At 41.2% G+C, this 27,525-nt stretch overlaps 1 protein-coding gene across 2 annotated transcripts; it reads right to left on the bottom strand.

The window, feature by feature from the left end:
• Nucleotides 1–5,343: 5,343 nt before the first annotated feature.
• Nucleotides 5,344–26,563, bottom strand: LOC307164909 (uncharacterized protein). 2 transcript variants are annotated; one of them, XM_079882127.1, is made up of 3 exons: nt 26,507–26,563; nt 25,671–25,803; nt 5,344–7,970 (listed from the first exon to the last, which is right to left on the bottom strand). In XM_079882127.1, exons 2-3 carry the CDS (start codon nt 25,753–25,755, stop codon nt 7,033–7,035), a joined length of 1,023 nt encoding a protein of 340 aa, XP_079738253.1. In that variant the 5' UTR covers nt 25,756–25,803; nt 26,507–26,563; the 3' UTR covers nt 5,344–7,032. The 2 variants fall into 2 exon arrangements, 1 of the variants encoding a protein (XP_079738253.1); XR_013822359.1 differs by lacking the exon at nt 5,344–7,970 and adding an exon at nt 22,246–22,453.
• Between the last annotated feature and the right edge of the window lie 962 nt (nt 26,564–27,525).

The raw sequence follows: 27,525 nt of genomic DNA, 5'->3' as shown, positions 1-27,525 counted from the left end.
TCAGGATCAACAGTCTCTGTTTGGTTGGACTCTATAGGCTGCATGATCCCTTCGGAGATGTCTCCTGTTTCTCCTTATAACTCCTCCCGAATCCAACTGGACACTGTATGATCTCAAGTCAACAAGCTTCACTACGGTGCCCTTTCTCCAGATCTTATGGGGCTCAAATGGTTGAATTCTCACTAATTTCCCCTGTTTCAGTGTGTCTAAGTCTTTGGCTGATCTGTCAAAGTATGTTTGTTGACGTTGTTGGTTTGCTGTCAATTCCCTCAAGGGATTTTGAATCTTTGGTTGCAGGAGGCTGGTTTTCGTGGGTAGTAGAGTCTTAGTGCGACGGCTAAGCAGCCTCTGTGCTGGGCTGGTAGATAATCCATGTGTTGGTGTGTTTCTGTGGTCCAGTATTGCTAAATATGGATCCTGTCTGGATATTTGTGCTTTGAGCATCAGTCTCTTGGCAGTTTTGACTGCTGATTCCGCCTTGCCGTTGCTCTGAGGATAGCCAGGTGATGAAGTCTTGTGTAGAAATTCCCAGTGATGACTGAACTTCTGGAACTCCTGTGATGAGAACTGCGGGCCATTGTCTGAGATGACTATGTCCGGAATACCCTGCCGGGCGAAGTGAGCTTTTAGCTTTCTGATGACCGTCGCTGATTTGGTGTCTGGTAGATAATCAATTTCCCAAAAATTGGTAAAGTAGTCTACTGTGATGAGATAATCCTTGTTGTCAAAAGTAAACAGGTCCGTGCCTACCTTGGCCCAAGGTCTATTCGGCATGTCATGTGGTCGCAGTGTCTCCTTTTGCTGGTTCCAGTCCACTGATCGGCAGGTGTCACATTGCTGTACATATGCTTTGATCTGCTCTTTCATTCCTTGCCAGTACACACACTCTCTGGCTCTCCTCAGACATCCTTCCACGCCTAAATGAGAAGAGTGTATACGCCGAGTTATTTCTCTCCAGAGTCTCCAAGGGATAACAGCTCGTTCACCTCTGAAAACAATTCCATCCTGGTAACTCAGCTCCCCTTGAAACAGGTCATAATGTCCTATTTCGTGTGGCGTCTCTGCTATGTTCTTTGGCCAACCCTGTTGTATGGTTTTGATCAGTGTTTGTAAAGTTTTGTCCTCTTTTGTTGCAGAACGGATTAGACTAAGTCTGTCCTCTGAGATTGGTAGGTGTTGCGCCATGTTGATTGTCTCTAGCTCTGCTTCCACAGAACCAGTGGGTGCACTCTCTGGTAGATATGCTCTGCTTAGAGTATCTGCTAGCCACATCTCTGGCCCTGGAACATACACAACATCTACTGTTGAAGTCTTTTTGGTGCACTCAACAGTGGTTTACGCTGGATGTTTTCAGTGGGTTTGTGATCACTTTGTGCTGTTACTTTCCATCCGTATGTATAATAGTGAAACTTTTCCATCCCGAAGAGTAGAGCTAATAACTCTTTCTCAATTTGTGCATATCCACGCTCTGTACGTGTCAGTGCTCTACTTGTGAATGCTACTGGCTTACCTCCTTGCATTAGTGCAGCACCGAGACCTCCGTCAGAGGCATCACATTGGATGGTAAGTTCTTCCTCATGGTTGTAATACTTCAACACTGGAGCATTTGCAATTGTCTCTTTTATTTAACAGAATGCCTCTTCATGCTGTATGGTCCATCTCCATTCGCAGTCTTTCTGCGTCAACTGTCTCAGGGTCTCGCACTGGTCTGAAAGATGTGCACAAAACTTTGAGAGGTAATTTACCATCCCTAGCAGTCTCTGAACCCCTTTTACATCTGTTGTTTTCGGCATGTGTGTTATTGCACGAACTTTGTCTGGGTCGATTTTCAATCCATCAGATGTCAGGAGGTGTCCGATGTAAGAGACTTCTCTTTGTCTCAATTTGAGCTTGTCAGCATTTAGCTTGATACCTCTCTCTCTGCATCGTGTAAGAAACGCTTTCAGCTTCTCATCGTGGTCTCTCTCAGCTGTTTCTTGAGTCTCTCCTTGTCCTGTAATAAGCACATCATCAGCTATAATGTATATTCCTGGCAGGCCCTCTAATGCAAGCGTGAGCTTCCTCTGAAAAATCTCAGGGGCCGGACTTATCCCCATAGGCATCCGCAGCCAACGATACCTTCCGAACAGGGTAGAGAATGTGGTGAGAAAGCTGGACTCTTCCTCCAGCCTGACATGCCAAAAACCACTTTTCACATCGCACACTGTAAACACTTTGGCTTTGGATAGGTCAGGGAGAATGTCATCAATTGTGGGTAGTGGGAAATGACTGCGCTTTAAAGCTTTATTTAAGGGTTTTGGATCTATACATACTCTGAGTCTGCCGCTGGGTTTCTGCACGACCACCATACTACTGATCCAATCCGTGCTCCTCTCTACTGGTGCAATGATTCCTCTTTTCTGAAGATCTTGCTGCTCTTCCTTCAAAGGTTTCATCATGGCGACTGGAACCCTTCTTTTTGGGAGTTGTACAGGTTTAACAGCGTTGTCAATCTCAATTCTGTATTCTCCCTCTAGGCATCCATCACCCTCGAATACATCCGCATAATCTGTCTTTATCTGTTGCAGTGACCACTGGCTGGTTGTAGGTTTTTCTGTGGTGACAATGCTGTCTATTGCAAGAATGTTCTCGTAATGCACTTTGATTAGTTGCATAGCTTCACTTGCTCTTTTACCTATTAAAGGGACAGTACATTTGTTATCCACCACCTGAAACTCCAGCCTGTAAAGTTTGTGGTTTCTTGGGTTTCTTACTTTCAGTTTGCACTTTCCTAGCGGCGTCACTTTGCTTTGGTTGTACATTACTAGCACAGTCTTTGTATCCTCCAGTTTTATATTTGGGCTCAGTAGATTAATGGGGATTACATTACAGCTTGCACCACAGTCAATTTGAATTTTCACAAGGTCCTTTCCCAAAAACATCCCTGCTTTCCCTGAAAACAACTGTTTTTTCTTTTCATTGTCATTTTCTATTTTGTTTACAGTCTCTGAGTTTGCTACACCAACAGTAAGAATATCTTCATACTCATCGCTGTCCTCTCCAGTTACCTTGTGTACTGATTTGTGGTTTGTTTGTCTCATCTGGGCTCTACATTTAACTGCGAAGTGATTTGCCTTTCCACACTCTTTGCATTTTTTTTCCAAAAGCTGGGCATTTCTGTTTATTCATTTCATGCTCTTTACCACAGAATTTGCATGTGATCATCCTGTCGCGTTGGTGTCGATATTGACGCGCTCCTTGCCTGACAGCATGCACCTCTTCTACCGCTGCTCCCGCAATGGCTCTGCTGTTCTGCCGTGACAGCTCCGCTGCTCTACATATGTGTATGCACGTCTGCAGTGTTAAATCTTTCTCGCGAAGCAGCCGCTCTCTCAGTCCTGCGTTGTTAATTCCGCATACGATCCTGTCACGTATGAGCGAGTCCTTGATTTCTCCGAAGTTGCATGTTTTAGCAAGCATTCGTAACTCCGTGACATAATTATCGATCAACTGGTCCGCTCCCTGGCTTTTTGTGAAGAATCTATAACGCTCTACCGTCTCGTTTATCCTGGGATTACAGTGTTCATCAAACTTTGCAAAAATGTTATTTACCGTTCTTGCATCCGCGGCTACGTCACTCATCAGAGTTTCCAGCAGTTCTCGGCCGCTCTCGCCGATGAGGTAGTGAAACAACTTCACTTTTATCTTTTCCTCCGCGTCCGACATTGTTAGCTCCAAGTAGAGGTGAAACTGGTCCCTCCAGGATTTCCAGGACTTGGAAAGATTGTCGGTGTCTATGCATAATGGCGATGGGGGTTTTAGTCCGTCCATCATGCAGCTCTGTGCAGCCGCAGCTCTCCACTGTCTGATTCTCAACTTTCAAATCTAGTAATCTAGAAGTGCCCACGCTGCCACCATGTTTTTATGTGTCTTTCCACTTTCATAAAGACAAACACCCAAACTATCTTGACTCTTCTTTTTAATAAACTTGTGGGTCTCTAACATAGACAGTGGTCTCATACACACATTTCACATGTGACTGCTCTCTCTGGTGTGTTCCCTTTTTTGTGGATCCCCACTCTAACAACATCTACAACAATAGTTCCTATTATTACACTCATTAACTCTAATGTGACCACACCCACGCGCGCACAAGCGATTGACATGCAAATAGTCCACGTGAAGGAACGCAGACCTGTAAACGCCCTCATTACCTCAAAAACAAAGAATCAGAGACTTCAGTTCTCCTCTGCTTTTCATTGAGTTTGGAAGACACGTTGTGTTTGTGCTGTGCTGTTTACCTTGGATTTACCTCAGAAGAATTAGAAGAATGCGATTTGAAGATGAGAAGATTTTTAAGGTAAGGCATTTCCACTCATAATATTAAGCATGTTATTGTTGTATAAACTTTACATTGTAGCTACTAGTTAAACTGATGCCAGACTAAAATGTGCATTCTGAAATGTGATTGGAGTAAAAACATGAAGCCTAGTGTACATGTATATGTATCTATATATAGACAGAAACATGTTGAAACGTGAACTAGACAGGTAGTGTTTTGGCAAATTCAAAGTCCTTTTTGGTTCAGGTCTCAAAAAAGCTCTCAGAGTCGAAGTTCTAGGTCAAAAGAATTAACTTTATTGACAAGCAACAAAGTGAGATGCCAGCTGGCCATCTGAAGTTACCATTCCCAGTCCTCATGTCTTATACTTTTTTCTTATCGCTAGGTGCCCAATGGGCACCCTCATATCTATCTCTTCTTCTTTGTCACTCCTTGTGGCCTTGCCACCATTAAAAACATCTTCCCCTAGACCTTCTTCTATTGGTTGAACATCTCAAAACATCTTATATAACACATTTTCAACACCTGCATCCCTCCTGTTTTTGGGTATTTTTCCATTCTCTTATCCTCGTGACCTATTTTCTGCTTGGCATTACAGCATTCAGACTTTTACATGAGACAAGGGAAATTCTCCAACAGTAGGCAACCTTTCAATGCTAAATGTATATACTTAAACCAGGGTCTGGGTGAATACTCAGCCTTACATATTCACCCTTACATAATATGGTAACAATGTTTCATAGTTTGGAGCGGCTCGATCGCTTCAGTAAATGTTCTCTGCACGCACTGTGAGTTTGAGTCACTCGCGCTGTGTGTTTGAAAAGCAAAACGCGCCAAACATTAGGCTTCATAATTTTATGTATGTATGTGTGTGTGTGTATATGTGTATTTTGTAAATTATAAATCGCAATTTTAACCAGAAAAATCTTAAATGTATTCCCAAAATCGTGTAGCCCTATAGTTTCTCTTGGTATCAGCATGTTCACAGCTGTTTTTTTTTTTGTTTTTTTTTTGTTTTTTTACAGGGACCAGATGCCACCGATGAGTCCTGCTGACTTCAACATTCACATGAGTCTCTGTACATGAACATGGTAAAGTGAAAAATCAAACACCTTGGAAATGACAGGTATGTACTATGTTTCAGGAATGGCACACAGGTGTGTGAGTGTTCAAGTCTCTGTCTTTACATCAGTGTGTTAAATAATGTGCTTTTTTGTCATTTGTTGTGTATCTTTGGATTATATTGTGTTGTAAATAAATCCAAACAATCAAAAGGCCATTCTTTTTTAAATCTCTCCTCATTCTTTGTGCAAGGTTCCTCTTAATGATAGGGCCTGAGAGCACCTGATAGGCTCTTTGGCCGGGTCTTTGGCGAGGCCGGTGGCGTGATTGCTAATGAGCGACACCTGTGAGACGCACAGGTCTCGTATCTCTCACGGAGGAGTGGAATCATAAAAGGAGCAACGACAATGTTTTTGCTAATAAAGCCTTTAAGGGTTATGAAATGCTCATCATCGTTTTACAGTATACCATAGAAACATATAATATACAAATACTGAAGCAGTACATTTTGTGAAACAAAATTGTCACTGATAATATATTTGCCACAGCTGTACTGCACACAACTCATCAGGTACTGGTGGAATACTGGTGGATATTTAACTGGAAGTAACAGTTGTAATCTTGCAGAGAGTAAGAGCAAAGACGAGGACACATGAAGGATATGAACATCCAGATAAACAATACACTGGAAGTCTCAAATTGGTCCTGAAGAGTCTTTCTTATGTCTTACTTGTACAGTTTTACAGGATAATCCAATGGAGAGACCAGATGCTGACTGTGGGTCTGTGCTGGGTGAGTGTCCGTGATTAAGGGATAAAGGGGAATAGGTAAGCTTGATTAGAACTCTACTAAGTGTGAGTGACGTATAGCTGGGAGCGTCAGGAGTGTAACCTTGACAGTAGTGTTCTTGGACCCACAATGGAATACAGTAAAGTTATATCACAAGAAGAACAATGCCCAACTGGGGCTGGAAGAGGGTTCAGCCATTTGGTGTTGTGAAGGTATTCTAGGTTGCGGTGGTCTGTGATCACTAGGACCTCCAGCCAGTGGCGCCACACTTCTGGTGCCAGCTTGATAGCAAGGAGCTCAAAGTCACCAATGTCGTAGTTCTTCTATTAGCTTTATGAAGTAGGCGCATGGATGGTACGTGGACAGATTCCTCTGCTGCTAAGACAACACTGCTCCGATGCCTGAGGTGGCGACATCCACTTCCACCACAAAGCGGAGGTAGGGGTTGGCATGAATGATGATAGGCATGTTGGTGGATTGCAGTGCCTTCCTGCTACATTTTTCGTATTACATAGAGAGGCAGCCACATCCCTTCTCTGATTCGAGCAAACATTGTGTTTATCCCTTTGCTCTCTGGACGCATTTTGCAATGGGCAAACACTATCTGGATATAGTCCCCGTCACGCAATTAGCAGTGAGTCAGGATCAGTGGTGAGGCACTTGCAGCTCTAACAAACTTCCAGCTGTCACCAGATGAGCCCCAACAGTGGCCATATTCAAGTCCAGATTGAAGACATTACCAATGCATTCTCTCACTTAAAATGAAGCAAAGAATGCTGTGTTCTTATTTCATTCAGTTTTTGTAATTTTATGTATAATCATTCAGTTACATTGTGGCAATTCACAGCATTGCAGCATTTTTAACACGTGAACCGCTTTGTTCCTGTGCAAGTACTTGTGTGAGCCTTAAGATTTCCTTTTTGTGAAAAACTCTTGCCACACAGTTTACAGATGAAAGGCTTCTCTCCAGTGTGAAGTCTCATGTGAGTGTTGAGACTACTTTTATGACTCAAACTCTTTCCACAGTGATGACATATAAAACTGTTTTCTCCTGAGTGAATCCTCATGTGGCAATCAAGGGTTCTTTTACGTGTGAAACTCTTTCCACACTGATCACATGTGAACGTTTTTTTTCCAATTAACGATTTCTCTCCATTGTGAATGATAATGTGATACCTAAGATTTACAACAGTTGTGAAGCGCTTTCCACATTGATCACATATGAAAAGCTTTTCTCCAGTGTGAATTCTCATGTGGGAATTAAGGGTGTTTTTATGTGCAAAACTCTGTCCACAATGAGAGCAAGTATAAGGCTTTTCTCCACTGTGAATTCTCATGTGGGCTTTAAGGTGTTGTTTTTGAGTAAAACTCTTTCCACACTGTTTACAGGTGAAACGGCTCTCTCCAGTGTGAATTCTGATATGGACATTAAGGTTTTGTTTTTGAGTGAAACTCTTTCCACACTTTTGGCAGGGAAAACTGATCTCTCCAGTGTGAATTCTCATGTGGACTTTAAGGCTTTGTATTTGAGTAAAACTCTTTCCACACTGTTGGCAATTGAAAGGCTTCTCTCCAGTGTGAACTCTCATGTGGACTTCCAGGTTTCGTTTTTGACCGAAATATTTTCCACATTGACGGCAAGTGAAATTAGGTTTGGTCTTTTGAGCTCTTTTTCGTGAGCGAGTCTTTTCCATCTTTGTGGATTTCTCTCCAGTCATGAAATCATGATGTTTCTTATACTGATCTTTCTCTTCCATTCCATTCGGTTCTTGACTCTCCTCTTTCAGTGGCATCAAGTCTAAAGCGAAAACAGACAAATACAAGTTAACACGAGTTTAATGGCACAAAACAGCAGATATAAAAACCAACTCAAGGTATCAAAGCCTACTGAAATCAGTCCACTGAAAAAGGAGTTGTCTGCAATCTTTTAGGACTTTCAAGCACTTTTTCCAGCATAAATTTTTAGATTTCAAGGACACCATAAAATACATGTTACTACTGTTACGTCTTCCTCTTTTAGTCTAGGGGTAACGACGAACAATACTGTAAATATGTGGAGAGACCTTGAGATCTTCAACACTCCAGCCCCAGAGTCAAAAACAACCAAACATTAGGGTTTCAAAGATGGCATGTCTGCCTTTTATTTTTACGTTAAGCAGGGGTTCAAAAGTAACCAAGAAAATATTAAATAAAACATTACAAATAACCCAAAAATACAAACAAAAACATTACCTCAGGAGGAGGACCCAAACAAAAGAAAACCAAAATACCTCTAAATTAAGGGAATAACATTTACTTACCTATACATAAAATAAAGAAAAATAAACAACATATATCTTCCCTCTCTCCCTAACTATCCATTAAACAGGAGAAAAGATATAGGTATCCTCCACCCTACGTTACCCACAAGTTTTAACTTATCATTAATGTCATTAACTCAGCTGAACGTTATGGTGCACACATTGTAACCCAACAACAAAGAGCGCAATGAGTGCCAGCTCGTCTGGGACTCGAGAGTGGAACGACCTCAACACCGAGTTTGTCTCTCTCTTTCCTTCACGCTATCTCAGCTACTTTATAGGGAAATCCTCAAGACACGCACCAATTAGTGCGTTGCCAGCACTCAGATCAATGAATGAGCACAGGTGGTAGTAATTTACGCATACACTGCAGCTGGTGGTTAATGACAGTTTTAATGTGTTTGTGCATCAGGTTATTGATACAGCTGGGCAGCTTGTCAGACACTTCAACCACAACACCCCTACATACAAGGTACTGGAGACAAAAAAAAAAAAAAAAAAACTTCCATAACACCAGCTCATTCAATCGTGCAAAACAAGATGAAACTCAGGGTGTGATGTGTTTGGAAGTCTTCTTCAACATAGGTGGGCTGTTCTGTCTAACCGAACGGTAACAAAGCTGCAAGTAACCAGAACCCTTGAGATCCGAGATGAATACTGACAGAAGATTGCAGAGATTGCGCCAGTTTTGGAAACCTTAAAATGTCCAACCACCATCATGTCAATAGAAAAAGAATGTGTCAGTTTCCAACATTTACCCCATCACATTTAACCTCCTAAACGTATAACTGATCAGAGCTGAGGATGACAGCCAAAGAGTGACAGAGTTCAAGGCGAAAGTTCAGAAGTTCTTAAGTGACTGCATGCGGGTAGGTGTTTTTATTATTAGCCTTTTATTATTATTATTCCTTTGAATTGGTATAATCCCTAGCGTGTAATGTAATTGGGATCAATTGAGGGAACCCTACCATCTTCGAGTGTCACGTCTGTTGTATTCCACCAGTACCTGATGAATCGCGTCACGCGCCCCGCCCCGCAGCACGGGTATAAACAGGAAGCGGGCACAAGCACCTTTGTCTTTCACTTTGGAGCCGAGCTTCCTGTTTGTTTTTGACTACCAAAACTGCGTTGAAGACTCTTCATCTCTCCACTACAGTGTTGCCGTCACGGCGTGATCAGCGAGTGACTGCAAGCTTATAGCTCAAACAACTGCTGTTATTATAGCATAGAGATTTCTATTGTGTCGGTTCGGTGGGCGTTCCTGTGTGAGTGTCAAAAAATATATATATTTTTTTTTTTCTTCACACAAGAGCAACAAAGGCATGACACTGCGTTTCTAGATGCGGTCATTCCCTAGCGCCAGCAGACGGCCACAATAGCTGCCTCTTGTGTTTGGGCATTCAGCACGCTAATGCAGCCTTTGTGAATAGTTCATGTTCCCATAGCGGGAATATGATTATGGCAGTGTTAAGATCGAGACTTGCTTACCTCAAGGGAGGTGCAGTCCCCTCGCCTATGCCTCGATCTAGTGCCTTTTCGGACCTCAGAATAGACCTACTTTGGGCGCTTAGCCAGGGTGATCTGAGGATTACCGTGAGGGCTTCCCTGCCGAGACAATCTTCGTGGGTCCCTCATGTCTCACAAACGCTGCCGCCGTTGAAACCTTCAAAGGAGCGTGGTGGTCCTTCGCATGGACGACCAGTCGTGTCCTTTGGAGCTCCACCTGACTACCACATGTCGGTTGCAGTACCGGAGAGGGAGCATCAGTCCTCTGGAGATGAGGATTCGGCTGCGTTACCCCCTTCATGGAGTGTAGCTTTGCCCGAGTCTGATCCAGAATGGGCAGCTATGCTTTCCCGGGCCGCTGAGAATGTCGGGCTCCCGAACTGTCTCGGTTGGACGATTAGTTTCTCGGGGCGAGCCGTGCTGGTTCTCAGTGTGCTGATCCGGTGCCATTCTTCCCGAAGGTGCATGAGGAGCTCACTAGGACATGGATGGCGCCGTCCTAGTGGCTCCTCCCTCTTCACCACCCTCAATGGCGGAGCAGCTAAGGGGTGTGTGGATGCTTATGGTCGGACCCTTCGTTCCTGCAGGCAGGTGTACCCCTAGATCAAGTGTCCAGGCATTCTGTGGTCACCACCACCTCTGCCACCGGCTGGGGGGCCACATTCAACGGGCATGCAGCTTCAGGTCTGTGGATGATACCTTGGAACATCAACTGCCTCGAGTTGTTAGAAGTACACCTTGCGCTGGGCCACTTCAAAACACCACTACTAGGCAAGCATGTACTGGTCCGTACGTACGCAACGGTCGCAGTGCTGTCCATCAACTGCCAGGGTAGTCTACATTCCCGCCGCATGTCACAACTCACCCGCCATCTCCTCTTTGAAGCCTATTCCGCTTCGTTTCGAGCCATTCATATTCCGGGCCTGCTCAACCGTGCAGCTGATGAGATCTCATGGCAGCAGGTGCTCCCAGGAGAATGGAGACTCCATCCCCAGGTGGTCAATCTGATTTGGAGGTGCTTCGGGACCGCACAGGTAGATCTGTTTGCCACCCCGGACACGTCACACTGCCAGTTGTTTTACTTCCCTACCGAGGCTTGGACGTGGCCATGTAATTTTAGAAAATATTGAAAGATGACAGGCGCTTTTGGTGATGTATGATTACGCATAGGCTAATATGTGTGGTAAAAAAAAAAACAATAGCAATGGGAAACTCTTGTGTTGTCATCCAATGTGAAGCCTATGCTATAACGAATACGCCCATGTGTGGATTTGCATAATCTCGCGTATATTACATTGCAACTTTGTTTGTGCAACCATTTGCTTCCTGGAAATTTACGCACACACGCTCGTCGTGACGCACAGAAGTTGTCCTGACTCCTGCTACACCTGCTCTCTAGCGCTCGCTCCATTTATATTCGCCATTTCGACTGCTGCAATGGATTCACGTCGGGGACAGAAGTTATTTTCTCCTGCAGCTGCATTGTAAGAACTTCTGTGAAGCAGTGATGAAGAAAATGTGGAATATTCAGAAGTGAGTGCTGTATCCAGCGTCGACTCTGAAGAAGAGGCTATGTTTTTGGAAGGTCTCGATCCAGTTTTAGATCAGTAAGTGTCTAAACATTTTAGTGAGTTTTTGTTACATCGCCTTTTAGTTTTGATTTTCTGCACTATTGCGGCTTATAATATAAGTACTATGAAGTACCGTGAAATGCCATTGTTATTCAAGTGCTGTATTAGAAGAAACCCTGTACAACATTGAGCATATTATTTTATGTAGCTAAGTAGGCTACTGTTATGTATGTAGATCGCAAGACGAAGTTCAAACCAAACTCTTCAGAGAAGAAAATGCAATAATATGGGTCATTTTCTGATTTCTGTGTGTAAGATAATCAGTTGTGTTAGGTGTGTTCCTAATCCTTTTTGTGTAATTCAACAGTGATGAAACTTCAGATGATGACTGGGCACCAAAGGCCTCTGGACAACAGGCAAAGCGTCCCTGCGTGGCTGCAACTTCTTCAGCTGCCTCCAGAAGTTCAAGAGGACAGAAAGGAAGACAGAAACATCCCAGCACTTTGTGGTAAGCAAATAATGTGATGAGCATACCTCTTGAGAATTTTAGAGCATCATTATTGTCTGATTGCAGTCTGCATTATTAGCTGGTGGTGTAAATGTTCAATAATAGTAGCAATAGAGTGGGTATGGAGGTAGATCGAAATAAAATGTGTCTATATCTAAATTTCTTTTCCTGTTTGTTATTCAATAGTGATGGTAATTCAGATGATTCACCCAGCACTTCAGGGACAGGATGGTGCAGTAACATGGACAGCACAGAACCTCCTGAAATCATCTTTAGGCCTCTTCACGCTGTTGGAGCAAAGCTTTTAAAAACAGCTTTATACAGTCCTGTACTAGCTGTTCTTTTCAAGTTCGTTGCTGCAGACACTGATGGCTAACTCCAATGCCTATGGATCAATGCGCCAGACGGTCAACGGCAAGCCATGGAAAGAAATAACCTTGAAAGACATGATGTCATACCTGGCACTTGTTATTTATAAGGGAATGGTGAAACATTGCTGGACTATTGGAGGAAGTCTGCGCTCTACATTCTGCCCCTGCCATCTGTAATAATGTCAGGGAGGAAGTTTAGTCATGTTTCAACCTTTATTCATCTGAGTGATCCTAAAGCTGATGCCGAGAACGAGAAGAAAAAGGGATCACCAGCCTATGACCGACTCTGCAAAATAAAGCCCATATATGATGTTATCAGGGAAGCAAGCAAGGCATATTTCCATCCCAATCAGCACATTTCTGTTGACGAAAGGATGGTGACATCCGAAGCCAGATCTGGACTCAAACAGTACATGAAAAGTAAACCCACCAGGTGGGGATATAAACTACTTGTACTGGCTGATTCACTTGTCTGCTATACTTGGGACTTCTCTGTGTATGAGGGCAAGTCTGCAGCTAATAAAGTCACAGAGAATGGTGTGAGTTGGAATGAATGAGAATGGAATGAGTTATGATGCAGTCATGGCACTGGTAAATGAGAAGGTGTTGGGAACTGGTTACAAGTTATTTGTTGACAACTTTTATACCAGTCCAACCCTCTTCAAAGATCTCCTGAGCAAAATTATTTATGCTTGTGGTACCATCAGACCTAACAGAAAAGGCTTTCCCAAAACAACTTTGAACAAGATGCCCAAGAAAACACCTCGTGGCACCATACGCTGGATAAGGGATAATAGTCTGTTGTTTGTGGAGTGGAAGGACACGAGGGAAGTGTTGGTAGCCTCCGCCTTCCACAAAGCCTTCACTGGTGACACTGTGAAAAGAAGGGTCAAAGGGATTGACGGTTCTTGGTCACTCATGGATGTCTCCATTCCAGCCGCTGTGAAGGACTACAATAGGTTAGTATTATTTTATATTATATTATATTTTACTTTATGATATTATATTTGTTTGGTTTACTAAATGTACACATTTTTACTTATTTTTCCAGGTACATGGGGGGAGTGGATAACTCTGATGCGCTTATTGGATACTACAGCGTCCTTCACAAGACCAAAAAGTGGTATCAGACATTCTTTTATCACTTTGTGGACATCGCAATGGTAAATGCTTTCCTTCTGCACCAGGATTTGGCAATGACTAAAAACCAGAAGCCAATGTCTCAGAAAGCATTCCGGGAGACACTGATTGTGGAGCTGGCAGGACTTCCCACCAAAAGCAAGGTGCCTGACACTCCTCTTCGTCCTTCTTGAGGGTGTCACAGTCCTGTGCACATCACCAACGACAGCACTGCAGGTAGACGCATATCTAAGATGTGCCGCCGGAATCCTCATGTGAAGTGCCACAGCTGTGATGTAGCTTTCTGCTACCTCCCTAAAAGGAACTGCTTTATGGAGGATCATACACAGAACAACCTCCTAGTGTGACTTCATATTTAGTCCAAAGCAGAATAACTATTTTGCGATAGGGATTGTGAGAGTATATGTACCTGGTGGACGAGTGGGCTAATTGACAAACCGTCCTTCTCTATGTGTGCTGGACACTTCGGGCCCTATTTTAATGATCTGAAACGCAAGTCGCAAAGCGCAAGTAACTTTGTGGGCGGGTCTTGGCACTGTTGCTATTTTCCCGGCGGGATAAATGACTCTTGCGCCAGGCGCAAATCTGAAATGGGTTGGTCTGAAGAGCTTCATTATTCATAGGTGTGGTTTGGGCGTAACGTGAAATAAACCAATCAGAGCTTCATCTCACATTCCCTTTAACCCTCTGGGGTCTGGGGTGTTTTTGGGGTCCTTGAGATGTTCTGACATGCCCTGACATTTGTGCTTTTTTCAGTTGCTTATAAACATATTAATGGCAAAGGTGTAAATTCACTCTATATAGCACAAACAGGACTTCCATAATATGTGAGCCACATGTATGTACATGTTTTCATTTTTGAGAGAATAATGTTTATGCATGGTTATCGAAAAAACTAAAAATTAAAGTTTCTGAAATAAGGCCACAAAACACATACTAAATATGTGGCAATAAGACTTTTGACTAATGGATGTCATCGCCTAGTGTTTTTTCTTCAAAATGATATGAAAATCATCCTGCCTAATCATTCACATAAAACGATACATTGATTTTAGTTTTGTGAAACACTTTTAGTTTGGAAAGCCAATATGCGGATGGGGCGTAAACGCTCCAACAGCATCATGCATATTTAGTAGTTCACACCTGGTGAGACTACGTCCCTGCATACTTAATGAGCCATTCATTCAGGTGTGTCACCTATAGCTAACTTAAATATACAAGCTTCATAAAAATGATCATTCTAGGAGAAAATTTCAGATGGCATTTAGAGGCTTTTGCATCTGAACTCTTCATATATACACACACACATATATATATATGCATGCACATACATACTTTATAATCTTTTCAAAACTAGTCAACGTCTTTCAAAACTAAAGTATACATTTTATCATACGTATAATCTTTTCAAAACTAGTCAACGTCTTTCAAAACTAAAGTATACATTTTATCATACGTATTTCAAAGTAAAGGATTCATTAGTTAGTTGATGACTTTATTTTTGACAAAACACATACAGTATATATTCCTCATCTCAGTATAGCAATAGAGTTTGCTAAAAGCTGTTCATTCAATACAGCAGTATTTGAAAATCAATCATATTTTGTAAAACTACATTTATATTTGCATTTATGTCAAAACCTAGACACTTTTAAACATCAAAAGGACATTTATTAATATGTATTCGTGTCAAAATGACAAATAAACAGATTTTCCTATTCAATTTTGCATGGAAACGCTTCCAAGACGCTTGCGTGTCGCGTGAAAAATAGGCGTCGGTTCTATTTCTAGAATGCACGCGTTTTCCACGCGGCTCGTGCCGCGCCTGAGACGCGCGTCTCACACAGGCAGTGTGCAAACTCTAAACTGTTAACATGGGAGCCGAAATAAAAACGGACACGCCACGCAGCTGAGACAACGCCACGCATCCAGTGTTTCACCGGCCTTATCCAGCGGATGTGGGCGTTTCACAGGTTTGTATGGATCGCCTCACATTTGCGTTTGAATAGCGCGGTCTCCGTAGGCGGAGTCACATTAAAACTTAATTAGCTGAGATGAGAACGACTGACATCTCTCTCTTTACATACATATTATATAAACTGTGAATATTTGTTTTTTATAAAAATTACTTCATTTGAAAGAAGAGAATTCAAGCTTCATGCCTGTGTGACTGTATGCCTGTTTGACTGAGTATTCGCTGAGTTACAGTTCATTTTCGGACGCGTTTCAGAATTGACTTCACTGACGGAGAGTAGGCAGAACTCGCATCATGTTTATTTTTCTTTATTTGGCGAAAAGCACAACACTTTGTTTTTATTATGAGCATACACAAAAAAAAATACACACTAAACAGAATCGATTGATGTATAACACAAGCATATAAGATAAAAATAAAAATAAAAAAATCTTTTTTTTTTGCACTCATACGGAAAAAAACGAGCCTATCGCGCCGGCGCGATAGCCGACCTCAGGGGGTTAAGAGCAGGCGCGCTTGTTCTAAAGCGGATTCCTATTATAACGGCGGATTTGCCAGGCGCGCGCCAGGAGCGGTTCACAGCCGAGGAGAGCAACGCTCTCGTCAGGGACGTTGGGGATGGAGAAACACACCCAAATTAACTTCGGTTAAAAAGCCGTATGATAATTTGGGTAAATGTGTAAGCTAGATGTATGCTTTTATAATAAATTGTCTATCTATCTATCTATCTATCTATCGTAATAATGTATGATTTGCAAAAATGAAAACTGCTGCTTCTGTGTAGATGAGAGAATCAAAGTGCGCGTTGTGCACACGCTACATTGATTATGGCCAAGCATGCGCCCTTAAAATTGCTTATGAATAACATGCAACGCGCCACTGACTTTAAACTATTTTTTCCTGGTTAGTGGCGCAATTGTTTTCTAAACCTGCAAAATAGCATAAAGGAACGTTTGCGTCGGAACACGCCTCCTTTTTTGCGCTGAACCGCCCAGGGAGCGCAAGTTCATTCCCTAGTTTAGCGACGTGCTTCTGTGGAGGGAAAAGCGCGCTTTGCGCGGGTGCAAAATAGGAATGATACATGCGTCGGTGTACAAAGTCAATTGCGCTGGGTGCAAGATAGGGCCCTTCATCTTTCACTCTGCTAGTATGAATGACAACCTCCTAGCGTGACTTCATATTTAGTCCAAAGCAGAATAACAATTTTGCAATAGGGATTGTGAGAGTATATGTACCGGGTGGACGAGTGGGCTAATTGACAAACCGTCTTTAACTGTGGTAAAACTCTTCTCTATGTGTGCTGGACACTTCATCTTTCACGCTGCTAGTATGAATGACAACCTCCTAGTGTGACTTCATAATTAGTCCAATGTAGAATAACTATTTTTCAATAGGGATTGTATATGTACCGGCTAATTGTCAAACCATCAACAGAACAGCATTGCCAAACTGTGCAATACTTTGTAAATAGAAAATTTGTTTGTTTTTGGGGGCAACTTTTTGAGAAATGTTTATCACTATGTTGATTGCTAATAACTAAGAAACAGTATTGTTTGTAGCTATATACAAATATATAAATAAAAAACGTTTTATTTGCTAAATAATGTATCATATTCTTAATAGTCTTTTGTCTTTAAATACCTTACTTTCAAGTTGTGTCATAAGATTTCTCTAGATCAAAGAAAACAGCAATCACATGTTCCTTCCTTTTAAATGCATCCCGTATGTAATTCTCAAGGCTAATGAGGTGATCCATGGTGCTTCTTCCTCTCCTAAAACCACACGGAGCATCACTTATAAGATAATTTGACTCCAGCATAGAAGTTGTCCGTTGACCATCTTTTCCATATTTTTACATAAACAACTTGTTAAAGCAATTGGATGATAATTGGATGGATTGCTGAGATCCTCCTGCTTTTGGGATAGGGATTATCACTGCTTCTTTCCAGGATGATGGAATCATTCCTGATATTCAGATGGAATTAAAAATTATCAAAAGCAAGCACAGATACTCAAGGTAAATTCTTTAAAAATTGATAGTTAAAGTTATCTGGACCAACAGCTGTATGTGATCTGTTTATGGCCCTTAGCAGTTCTTCCATGGTGAAAAGTTGGTTATATGACTCCAAATGATCCGATAAAAAGTTGTACAAAAAAGTTCTTCTGTAGCCCTGAATTGCTTTAAAGGCTTTAGAGTTTTTACCAAAAGTTTCTGCAAGGATATTAACAATTTCTTGTTTTGTGTTGAATTTGAGGTCCACAATTCTTCCCCATCACCCTAAGCCTTGCGAAGAGGTCTCTATCTGCTTTGAGGGCTATCGCCCAGCCTCTCACTTTGGTGACACTTGAGGTAGCTGTGTCCTTAAATGTCTTGAGTTTCATTTTTTTCAATGGTGCATGAAATTCAACCTCATCTGTGTTGAGACGTTGCTGAAAGAATTCAACAAATGCCTTCTCACCTATTTCCTGTACATTCAGCAGATCTGCAGAGATGGCTTCTGATGCTACCTGACCTGATATAACATGGGAAAGATGCTCTTTTTCCAGTGTTTGATCAAATGGGTTCATCATGTGATGTATGGTTGACAGAATGCTCTGAACATCTTTTTCATCCTGTTCCTTTCTTTTCTCATCCAATTCTGTTCTCTATCTTGTTGATGTGTTCTGCCCAGCCATGTCCTTGACCTCCATTGTGATGGCTGCTCTCTCGTGCTGTGTCAGTGTCCACCTGTGGACTGCACCTTTGTTCAACGAAAAACCTGTAAGCCCACCTTTGGTCTTTGAGTCCCTGTTTGCTGTCTGTTAAGATCCAGTTAAGATCCAATTATCCAAAGATCCAATTACCTGGTCACTTGCAGTACCTGTAAAGGCATATGCCTGCTGCCTCTGTGCCACAAAGTCACCTGATTGTACCTGTGTGTAGATTCTTGGATGAGTTTCCTTTAGAATGTTCATCTCCTGCCAGTATGCTGATAGGTATCTACTGTAATTGATTCTGTCTGTCGGCAGCATGAACCGGATGCTGGAAAGATGCAGACCCCAGTTTGCCTCTCATGTGGCCCTGATGAATGATAGCAGATCCTCTACCATTTCAATGTAGGAACTCCAAAACTGGTATGTCTTGCTTTCTTGTTGTTTGTTGAATTTGTCATAGCCTTCAAGTTTTGAGGAGATCAAATGTTGGATGGCAAATAATTTCTTACAATTAAATGAAAGTAAGAGCGAAATTTTGACTTTAGGCCCCTCTAGCTTCTCATCTACTTCTAATTCTGGTTCGATCCCTGACAGTGCTCGACCTCATGTAAGGAATCTCGGATTTACATTTGATTCGGCACTTAACTTTGATAAACAAGTCAGCTCAGTGGTAAAAGGCAGTTTCTTTCACTTGAGATCGATTGCAAAGGTAAAACATTTCTTGTCTCAGAAAGATTTAGAGATTGTAATCCACGCCTTCATTACATCACGGCTGGACTACTGTAATTCCCTGTACTGTGGTCTGCCTCAAACTACAATCTCTCACCTGCAAATTGTTCAAAATGCTGCAGCGAGACTTCTGACCGGTACAAAAAAGAGAGATCACATTTCACCTATCCTAGAAACTTTACATTGGCTTCCGGTGAAGTTCAGAATCGATTTTAAAATAGCAGTTTTTGTTTACAAGGCGTTATCCGGTGTTGCACCAAAATACCTATCTGACCTTCTTACTCTGTACACTCCCCAAAGAACTCTCAGGTCTTGTAATCAGCTTCTTTTAACTGTCCCGCGCTTTCGCTGCAAAACCAAGGGTGGTCGGGCCTTCTCTGCTGCGGCACCTAAACTCTGGAACAGTTTGCCCTTCGCTGTGAGGTCTGCCCCGTCATTATCCAGTTTTAAATCGCCTCTTAAAAATTATTTATTCTCTCTGGCTTTTAATTAAGTCTATTTTGATTGATTTTATATGATCTATTAAATGGATTATATTGGGTGTAATCGTGTCTATAATTGTATTTTGTCTTGTCTATTCTAATGCTTTTTATTTGCACACTGTAGCTCTGTACAGCACTTTGGCGCAACTCTGTTGTTTTTAAATGTGCTATAGAAATAAAATTTGACTTGACTTGACTTGACTTGACTTCAAGGATTGTGTTTAACACCTGTGATTCAATAATTACTTGACATATTCAGCTTCACGGCAGTCTTGAGAAAGGGTTTCAAGGTAGGCTTGCCAGCGTAAACTGTGTAGTGCCTCACACATCAACTTGTGGCTTCGGATGCTTCTGTTATATTGGTGACCTGTTATAACTCCCCCAACAGACCCAGCAGCAATAACATCAGCCTCAATCCAGGACAGGAAAGCCATACATGTGTGAAACTCCCCTATTCTAATTGTAAGTCTTTCCTTGTATGTTTCACTCTTCCACCGTATCTACTGAGCTTTGGCATAGATGGCTTGGTCAAAGACTAGAACTAGATCTCCTGAAGTTGGAGTCTGTCTGCAATTTCTGTTGATCTTTTAAAGGATATTTTTTACAGTTCCCAATTCTGTAGGACTTGCATCAATCACTGGAAGGTACCCAATGTTGGTTGGTGGTGGAATTGGATCTCCACGGATCACTGTGTTAAAACCAGTCCAGGAAGGAAGGACTTTGCCATGGACTGCAGTCTTCATCAGGAAGTAGGCGCCATCTAATTTGTGTGCTGATTTCCTGGTAAGGATGTGGGTGTCTCGATTTAGTTCCACTTCTTTTCCAAAATGTTCTGGGCCTGTTCTCTTCCCTCTGATGTATGTCTCAAGGTTAGTAGGGGGTGGATCAAGAGACCTCTTTCTTGTTTTCTGTAAACACTGATGGTCAGGGGTAGGTTCATTATATGGGATCATTTTTTGAATTATTATGCCATTTGTATTGTGTGTAGTCCCCTTACCAGGCAACGTTTCCTCTCCAAAATCATTATTGTCCCAAACTAGAGTTGCTTGCAACTGTACTTGCATGTTTTGGGGGATGTAAGTGTCACCTCGTAGTATTTGTAGCTGTGCTAAAGCTGTGTCATGTCCAAGTACCTGTTAGTTATACCCCTTTTCCACCAACAAGAACCGGGTGCTGGTTCAGAGCCAGAGCCAAAGCTGGTTCAGAGTTGGTTCGACTGACGAGCTTACTAAGAACCGGTTTGCCTTTCCACCGGCTAGAGAGCCACAACAGAGCCAGATCTTACGTCACTGTATACGTCTCATGTTGCCCAGCAACCGCTAGTGCGGTAGCGCCAAACACAAACACGCCAGGCTTGTTCGAGATGCATCGGCTTCTCTCAGATCGATCGCCGCATGACATCAAAGCACTGCGATAGCGATCTAAAAGCACAAGGAGTCGTATGCTCTCCAAACACTCCCGCAGCTCCGATCGGTCCTCGCCGCTCCGATGCATCTCGAACAAGCCATCAACAATAACGGACATTACAATACTATGGATGCTCATGGGTTTGCAAAAATACATCGGAGTCCAACGCGTTCGTGCAGCTCGCCGTAACTTACATAGACGGATATTATAATCGAGCTGCTATTAGCTTGACTAGGTGCTATTTAAAAATGGCGGTCACATAGTTTCTATTCGTCTTGTTGGTCACGGTAACCCCGCCCCCAGCCCCTGACGCAAGCGGTTCTTTCTTAGCTCCGTTCTAGACCCTGCAATGATTTGGTGCTACTTAAGAACCAGTTTTACTGGTTCGGAGCTGGTGCTTTGGCGGTGGAAAAACAAAGAACCGATTTGAAACTAGGCTCTGGCTCCGAACCAGCACCAGCTCTGCCTTGGTGGAAAAGGGGTATTAGAGGAACAGTGCCCAAGACCATTCAGCTGAGCTGATCCTGTCATGTGTCTGACAGCCATGGCTAATGCACAATGTTTGGGCATAAGCTATCTCCCTTTCATTGTTAGCTTAATAACATCCTGGCCAATTGACACAATCTTCTCAGCGTCCTCTTCACTAACATTCACTCTTTCATTGTCAGTTGAGGGATCTGTTGTCGTGGCTGTAGTCCATGCAATGAAATTGAATAGCTTATCTGGGACCAGATTTGATGCAGCTGACTTTGTAAGTTGCTTTGCTGTTGGTGGCCATGTGAGTTTGGGTGTTGCCTTACACTTTTCAACAATGGCATCTTTCAGTGTCATGGCTGCATGGAACAAGAGGCGGGTCTCATTTGTGTCATCTGTTTCAATTTTTCTTGTGTTGTCTTCATCTGATGATGAGGATGAACATGCTGATGACAAAGATGATCCAGCTGTGGCAACTTCATCTTGGACCATTTCATGTGGTGTCAAATCCTCAACAAAGACAAAGTCATGCCTTGATAGTTTTTGAAACTTTAGAAAAGGATATGACTTTTTTAGTCTCACTTTTAAGGAACCAGATTTGTAAGAGGAGATGTCAATTCCTTCTGTTTCATGGACACATTTCTTGAACAGTGCATTCAACTTTGATAGCTTAAGTACCTTCCGCTTTCTTAGCAAACTTTCCTCCACCACTGTTGTACAGAAATGCTTGTATCCAGTCTGAAACTTTTTTCCTGTGCAGTCATGTTCATCTGTTTTGTACAGAAATACAGTGTAGTTTCTGTAGCATCTGAAATGATACATTGCTTCTGAGGTAACAAGGTCCATTCCACGTATTTGTAGTAGCAGATTTTCATCCCTGCGTGACTCGGCTGCAAGAAGCAGCTTACCAGCTGTCAGTGTTTCACATTTCTGAAGATTCTCCTTTACCCTCTTCCGGTTATATTTTTGGGTGAAATATTTATCTCTTCTGCATATTATGCACTGCCTTGGAAGGAGATGTGGTGCTCTTTTTAGATGACCCGGAACCTCTGTTGTGGTTGAGCGGAGAGCTCTAACCTCTGTTGGCGTATTATCGTTTGTATTTGTGGTGTAGGCTTCTCCATCTAATATATTTTAATGGAAAAGATCAGGGAAAAACAGAAAAATGTGATGACTGCATGGATTGTAGTAGTAATGCTTCCAACTTTATAGTTTTACAACCTGTGTCTAACTAAAGCGAACAAAAAGTAAAAAATTGCCCCAATTTTGAAAAACAAACTTGTATGTATGTATGTATGTATGTATGTATGTATATATATATATATATATATATATATATATATATATATATATATATATATATATATATAAAGCAATAGACAGGGCTCAACAGTGATGGTTGCCAACAACAGCAGCAGCTGCACTTCTGAAATTTTCTATACCAGGAATTGAGAGTGGACATGTTAGCAGATAACACTTGAGATTCAAATTCTTTAAATTGTCAAATAAACAAGATATAATTGTTTGTTTAATGTAATAAAGCTTTTTTTCCTTTTGTTTAGTATATTAATTACTCATGACATAAATTTGCTAAAAATGTCAACCTTATTTTCAGTTTCAGCAACTACAAGCTGATACCAAGTTGGATAACCACTTCTTCAAGTTACAGCTGAGCCCTAATGGTATGCTTTTATTAATCATATTGACACAAGGTGTGATTACTGTATGCAATTTAATCTGGGCTCATCTAGTTACTTTAAAAAAAAAAAAAATTTTAGTAAGTCCCTCATAAATGTAAATCCTCATTTATTAGACCGTGAACCAATAATTTTACTACACTGTTTACAACTCTGCTAATCTGTTTCCCCAGGTAATCCCAGATCCTCAGCCCTGCTGTGAGACATCTTCTCGACCTAATCTGAATAAGCCCTGACACATCTATTCTGATGAAACAATGAAAATGCCCTTTGTTTTTCACGGTTCATCATAAAACCCTTTTAATGTTTTGCTCATCTGATTGGTGGAGCACATTTTCAGTCGCTATATGTTGAAAAATGTGTCCACTAGATGTCGCTGTGTCTATAGTAGCCGATTATTAGTTAACCTTGACTAAAATGCCAATTAAGACACAGGGCTATGTCTGGCCTTTCTCTTAATACATCCATGGTCTGGCCTGGCAGGGTTTACATGGGCAGGGTTTATTTTTTGTGTGCATTATCATTTGTGTGACGTATCGCCTGCGATAATTAATGCGATATGGCTCAGCTTGTCAGTTAACTACGGCTCTTTGTAGTAAATGCTGCTCCATCTGAAAGCAGGTGATGGCGATTTACTACTAATCAAGGAACCGGCTTTACTGACGAGATATGCTTAACAATGTCATGCGATATATCGCCCAGCCCTAGTAACATGCACACAACACTCCATATCCAAGATAAAGTGTCATATTTATGTTAGATATATAAATATATATGCCTACAATATAACATTACCGCTATGTCACTCCCGCCCATTTCGGGGTCCTAGTCTGGCCGTCTGCGATTGGTTAGTATTTTTAATGACGTTAAAAACTACAATCTGATTGGTTCAGCTACTAGAGCTGTCCCGTGATTTGCCTAAGAAGATTGACAATCAAAACATACGTTTGTGAAAATATATGATCAAACCAGAATTGCCAACAAATTTTATTTGACTACATGTAATTACTTAAAGGGGTGGTTCGGGATTTTTGACATCGGACCTCATTTTTAAGTCAGCCTGGTTGTTATTCATCAGTGGAGACATTTTTTTTTTTAAATTATCCAGTCCTTATATTTGGATAGTTAGCCGATGCTAGGCTAGCGCGAGTCAATGGTAGATGTTAGCCAGCCATTAAAAACCGTTATACCCACTCCACAGTGCACCAAACGCAAATCAATTATAACACTAGACTATCGATGCAAATGTCCGTTGAGAGAATAATGTTAGAAATCAAACTTACCTTTCATCTCAATGATCCCAAAGGAACTAGTTTCTCAGCAGCTGCGGAATTTTACTTTGCTCCGGTTAGTAATGCGGCAAAAAGTAAACACAGAACAGAAGCGCACTACAGTCATGTGTGTACCGGCTCACTCGGTTGCCTAGGTAATCAATATCACTCCGCTGCTGCTGTAGACAAGGCTTATGATTACAGGGAACAAATTATAACTAATGCAATGTGATGAAAGGTAAGTTTGATTTCTAACATTATTCTCTCAACGGACATTTGCATCGATAGTCTAGTGTTATAATTGATTTGCGTTTGGTGCACTGTGGAGTGGGTAAAACGTTTTTTAATGGCTGGCTAACATCTACCATTGACTCGCGCTAGCCTAGCATCGGCTAACTATCCAAATATAAGGACTGGATAATTTAAAAAAAAAAATGTCTCCACTGATGAATAACAACCAGGCAGACTTAAAAATGAGGTCCGATGTCAAAAATCCCGAACCACCCCTTTAATATCGTACATAAAAGAAGTGTATACTCTATCGATGGAGATTGATCAACAACACGAAAAACGCGTTTGGCCCACCGTCTAAGTGGCAGGAAACGGAGAACAAAGGACAAAGTGTCTACCGGATACATTTGGATACGGCATTTTCGTTTAAAAATGCTCTCTGTCCACACCAGCATTTTCCGACGTTTCAGTGTGGATGAGAAACTTTTGGAAAACGCCTGAAAACGCTAAATTCAACTTACAGCACAATGAAAATGAATGCGTAAACCCCCACTGAGTTGATGCAGACGGAAAAATAATCATGCGATTCGTCGGACAGGACCATTTTATTCAGCAACATATCTCAGCATTCACTGATGATTCCAGCTCGGTCACCATTTGATTGGTCTAAAACGAGAATGCTCTCATGTATTGCCGCTGGACAGCAAATGCGAGTGAATTGTCTGTCATGTTTGCAGGACTGTGATATGAAGAGTGTTCAAAGTAACATTTTAGCAACAGTGTGAAAGTGAATAGCACAAACAGGTCCAGTACTGGAAACGTGAATATCTATTGGTACAATATGCGTCACATGACTAAACTTACGTCATCGTTTTTAAATACCTCCGTTTTGACAGTCCACACTACAAAGCGCAAAAGGCTTTTTAAAATTTATCCACTTTGAAGAGCGTTTTCAAAAAGCTTTGTTTTTATTAATAAAAAACGCCGTCTCAGTGTGGACGAACCGCCAAAACGGAGAGAAAAAGATGCGTTTTCAAACGTAAACGTATGCACAAGGCCTTAATTAGGACACTCATATAACACTCTTAAAAAACATAATTAATTTCTGTAGATCATTTTAATAAGGATTGAATGAAACTAACCTGTTTGTTCCTCAGTATCTTCATGTTTCACGCTGAACACTTCTTCAATCTTTATGTCTTCACTCTCCTGTTTAATAAACGCCATCTTTATAATAGTGTCACGTGGATCTCAGATGTTTCTCCAGGAGTTTTCCTGTGTGTTTGGACAATTTGTCATGTTTAAGATGAGAATAATTAACAGTAAGAAAAATAAATCCACAGTGAATCTCTGAGAGCGTCTCAATCAGCTCTAGTTCAGTAGTTCAGCGCACTGGTGAGGGAGTCAGTCAGAGGGAGAGTTAATGGACTTAAACTGACTAGACAAAAATCACTCAAAACAAGCACTACAATATAATAAAATAACAAATTATACAGACACATCATATTTAATTATTTGTAGATTTAACAGTTTACGGCGTCATAAAAACATTTGCGATTTTTTCATTAAAGTTGTCATTATTAATAATAATATTTGTGTTTTCGTTGTATTTTTACAGTTTTGAGCGGCAGGATTCGTCAGCGCGCGGTGATTCAAGCGCTTTGAATCAGTGAATCATTTGGCAAAGCATTAGATTCAATTGACTCGGAGTTTCGAAAAGCTCCGTTTCTCCATCACCACTTTCCAAAACCCGAATTCGTGTTTAAAATAAACTGATACACGATATAGTGCGCGAAATGAGACGCACCTTTTTTGTTACTCACATGTGAATTCGCTTTACTCACACAAAAAAAACGCAATATTGTTACATTAAGCATATTACAAAGATGTTCAGTAATACATGGTCACATACCTCGTGTAAAAACTATAAAATCGACGTGTATCGATTTAAACACTTTAAATGCATAAAACCACAAACCTTTCTTCAGTCTAATCATAACAGTTGCAGGAGCACGGCGCAGCTTTATGATGTCATATATTCAGACCAAAATAAAAGTCCTGTTCAATCTGCTGTCCAAAAGTCCATAATACATGTCATGGGAATTCATGGTGAAATGTATATTTTAATACATGTTGTACAAATATGTGATAAAAAAGATTAATAACTACTAATAACTTGTTAAAAAGACTGTATTCGTTCTTAAAGCACAGTTAATGTGTCAGCATTGAAATGCATATATCTTCCTCAACAATCAGTAAAAGAGATAGGCTAACTTAAAACAAAAAGCAATAAAAATGTTAAGGTTAATGTTAATGCTAAAAAAGTATTGACAAAAATGGTCATTGTGGTTCCCTGTGTTTGTCTTTTCTGGTGTTCTATAATAAACATCTTTATCTTTGTCTGTGACAGATGTCCATCCTGTTCAGCATTTACAATGATTTCATAAAGTCAGCAATAAATAAAGTGTCAATGAAAATGTATTGAAGTGTCAATAATTAAAAAAAAAGTTTTTCTTTAAAAAACGGATATTTATATAATAATAAAATATTAGTTTATGATACAGTTTATTATACTTCATTTTGCAAGCAAGACAGCGAGACATTAACGAATGAAAAATGCAAGTAAGTTATTACCTGTTGGTGGTCAGTCAATAGCCGTGTGTGGTGTCCAAGTTTGTAAATAAAGACTAAATGACAGCTTCTGAAATATTTGTATAGCGATTTATTTCATTTATCTCCTTCTTGCTGGTGTACCTTTGTTATTGTGTGACAGTTCAATGTGCGGGTATTACAGTGTGTTTATATTTATGACGATTCAGGCATGATTTTGGTACTGGCCAGTGGAAAAGCGACTAATGGGTGAAGATGGCAGAAGAAGACTGTACATTCGCGAGATGGACGTATGGGCATTATTTCGAGTTTGTCAGAGATAAGGACAAGAAGAACGTAATAGTCAAATGCAACCTTTGTCTAAAATCGAAAGAACTGTCAACGTCG

The sequence above is a fragment of the Squalius cephalus genome (genome assembly GCF_949319135.1).
Source record: "Squalius cephalus genome assembly, chromosome: 9".
NCBI classification, from domain to species: domain Eukaryota; kingdom Metazoa; phylum Chordata; class Actinopteri; order Cypriniformes; family Leuciscidae; genus Squalius; species Squalius cephalus.
This window is presented reverse-complemented; position numbering and strand designations above follow the sequence as displayed.

What these genes read in the sequence shown, in the direction of transcription:
- LOC307164909 (XM_079882127.1), bottom strand. Translation starts at nt 25,755, where the DNA reads ATGGCGTTTATTAAACAGGAGAGTGAAGACATAAAGATTGAAGAAGTG. An exon ending in AGATACTGAGGAACAAACAG is followed by an intron (nt 7,971 to 25,670) that starts GTTAGTTTCATT and finishes TTTTCGCTTTAG; the next exon opens with ACTTGATGCCACTGAAAGAG.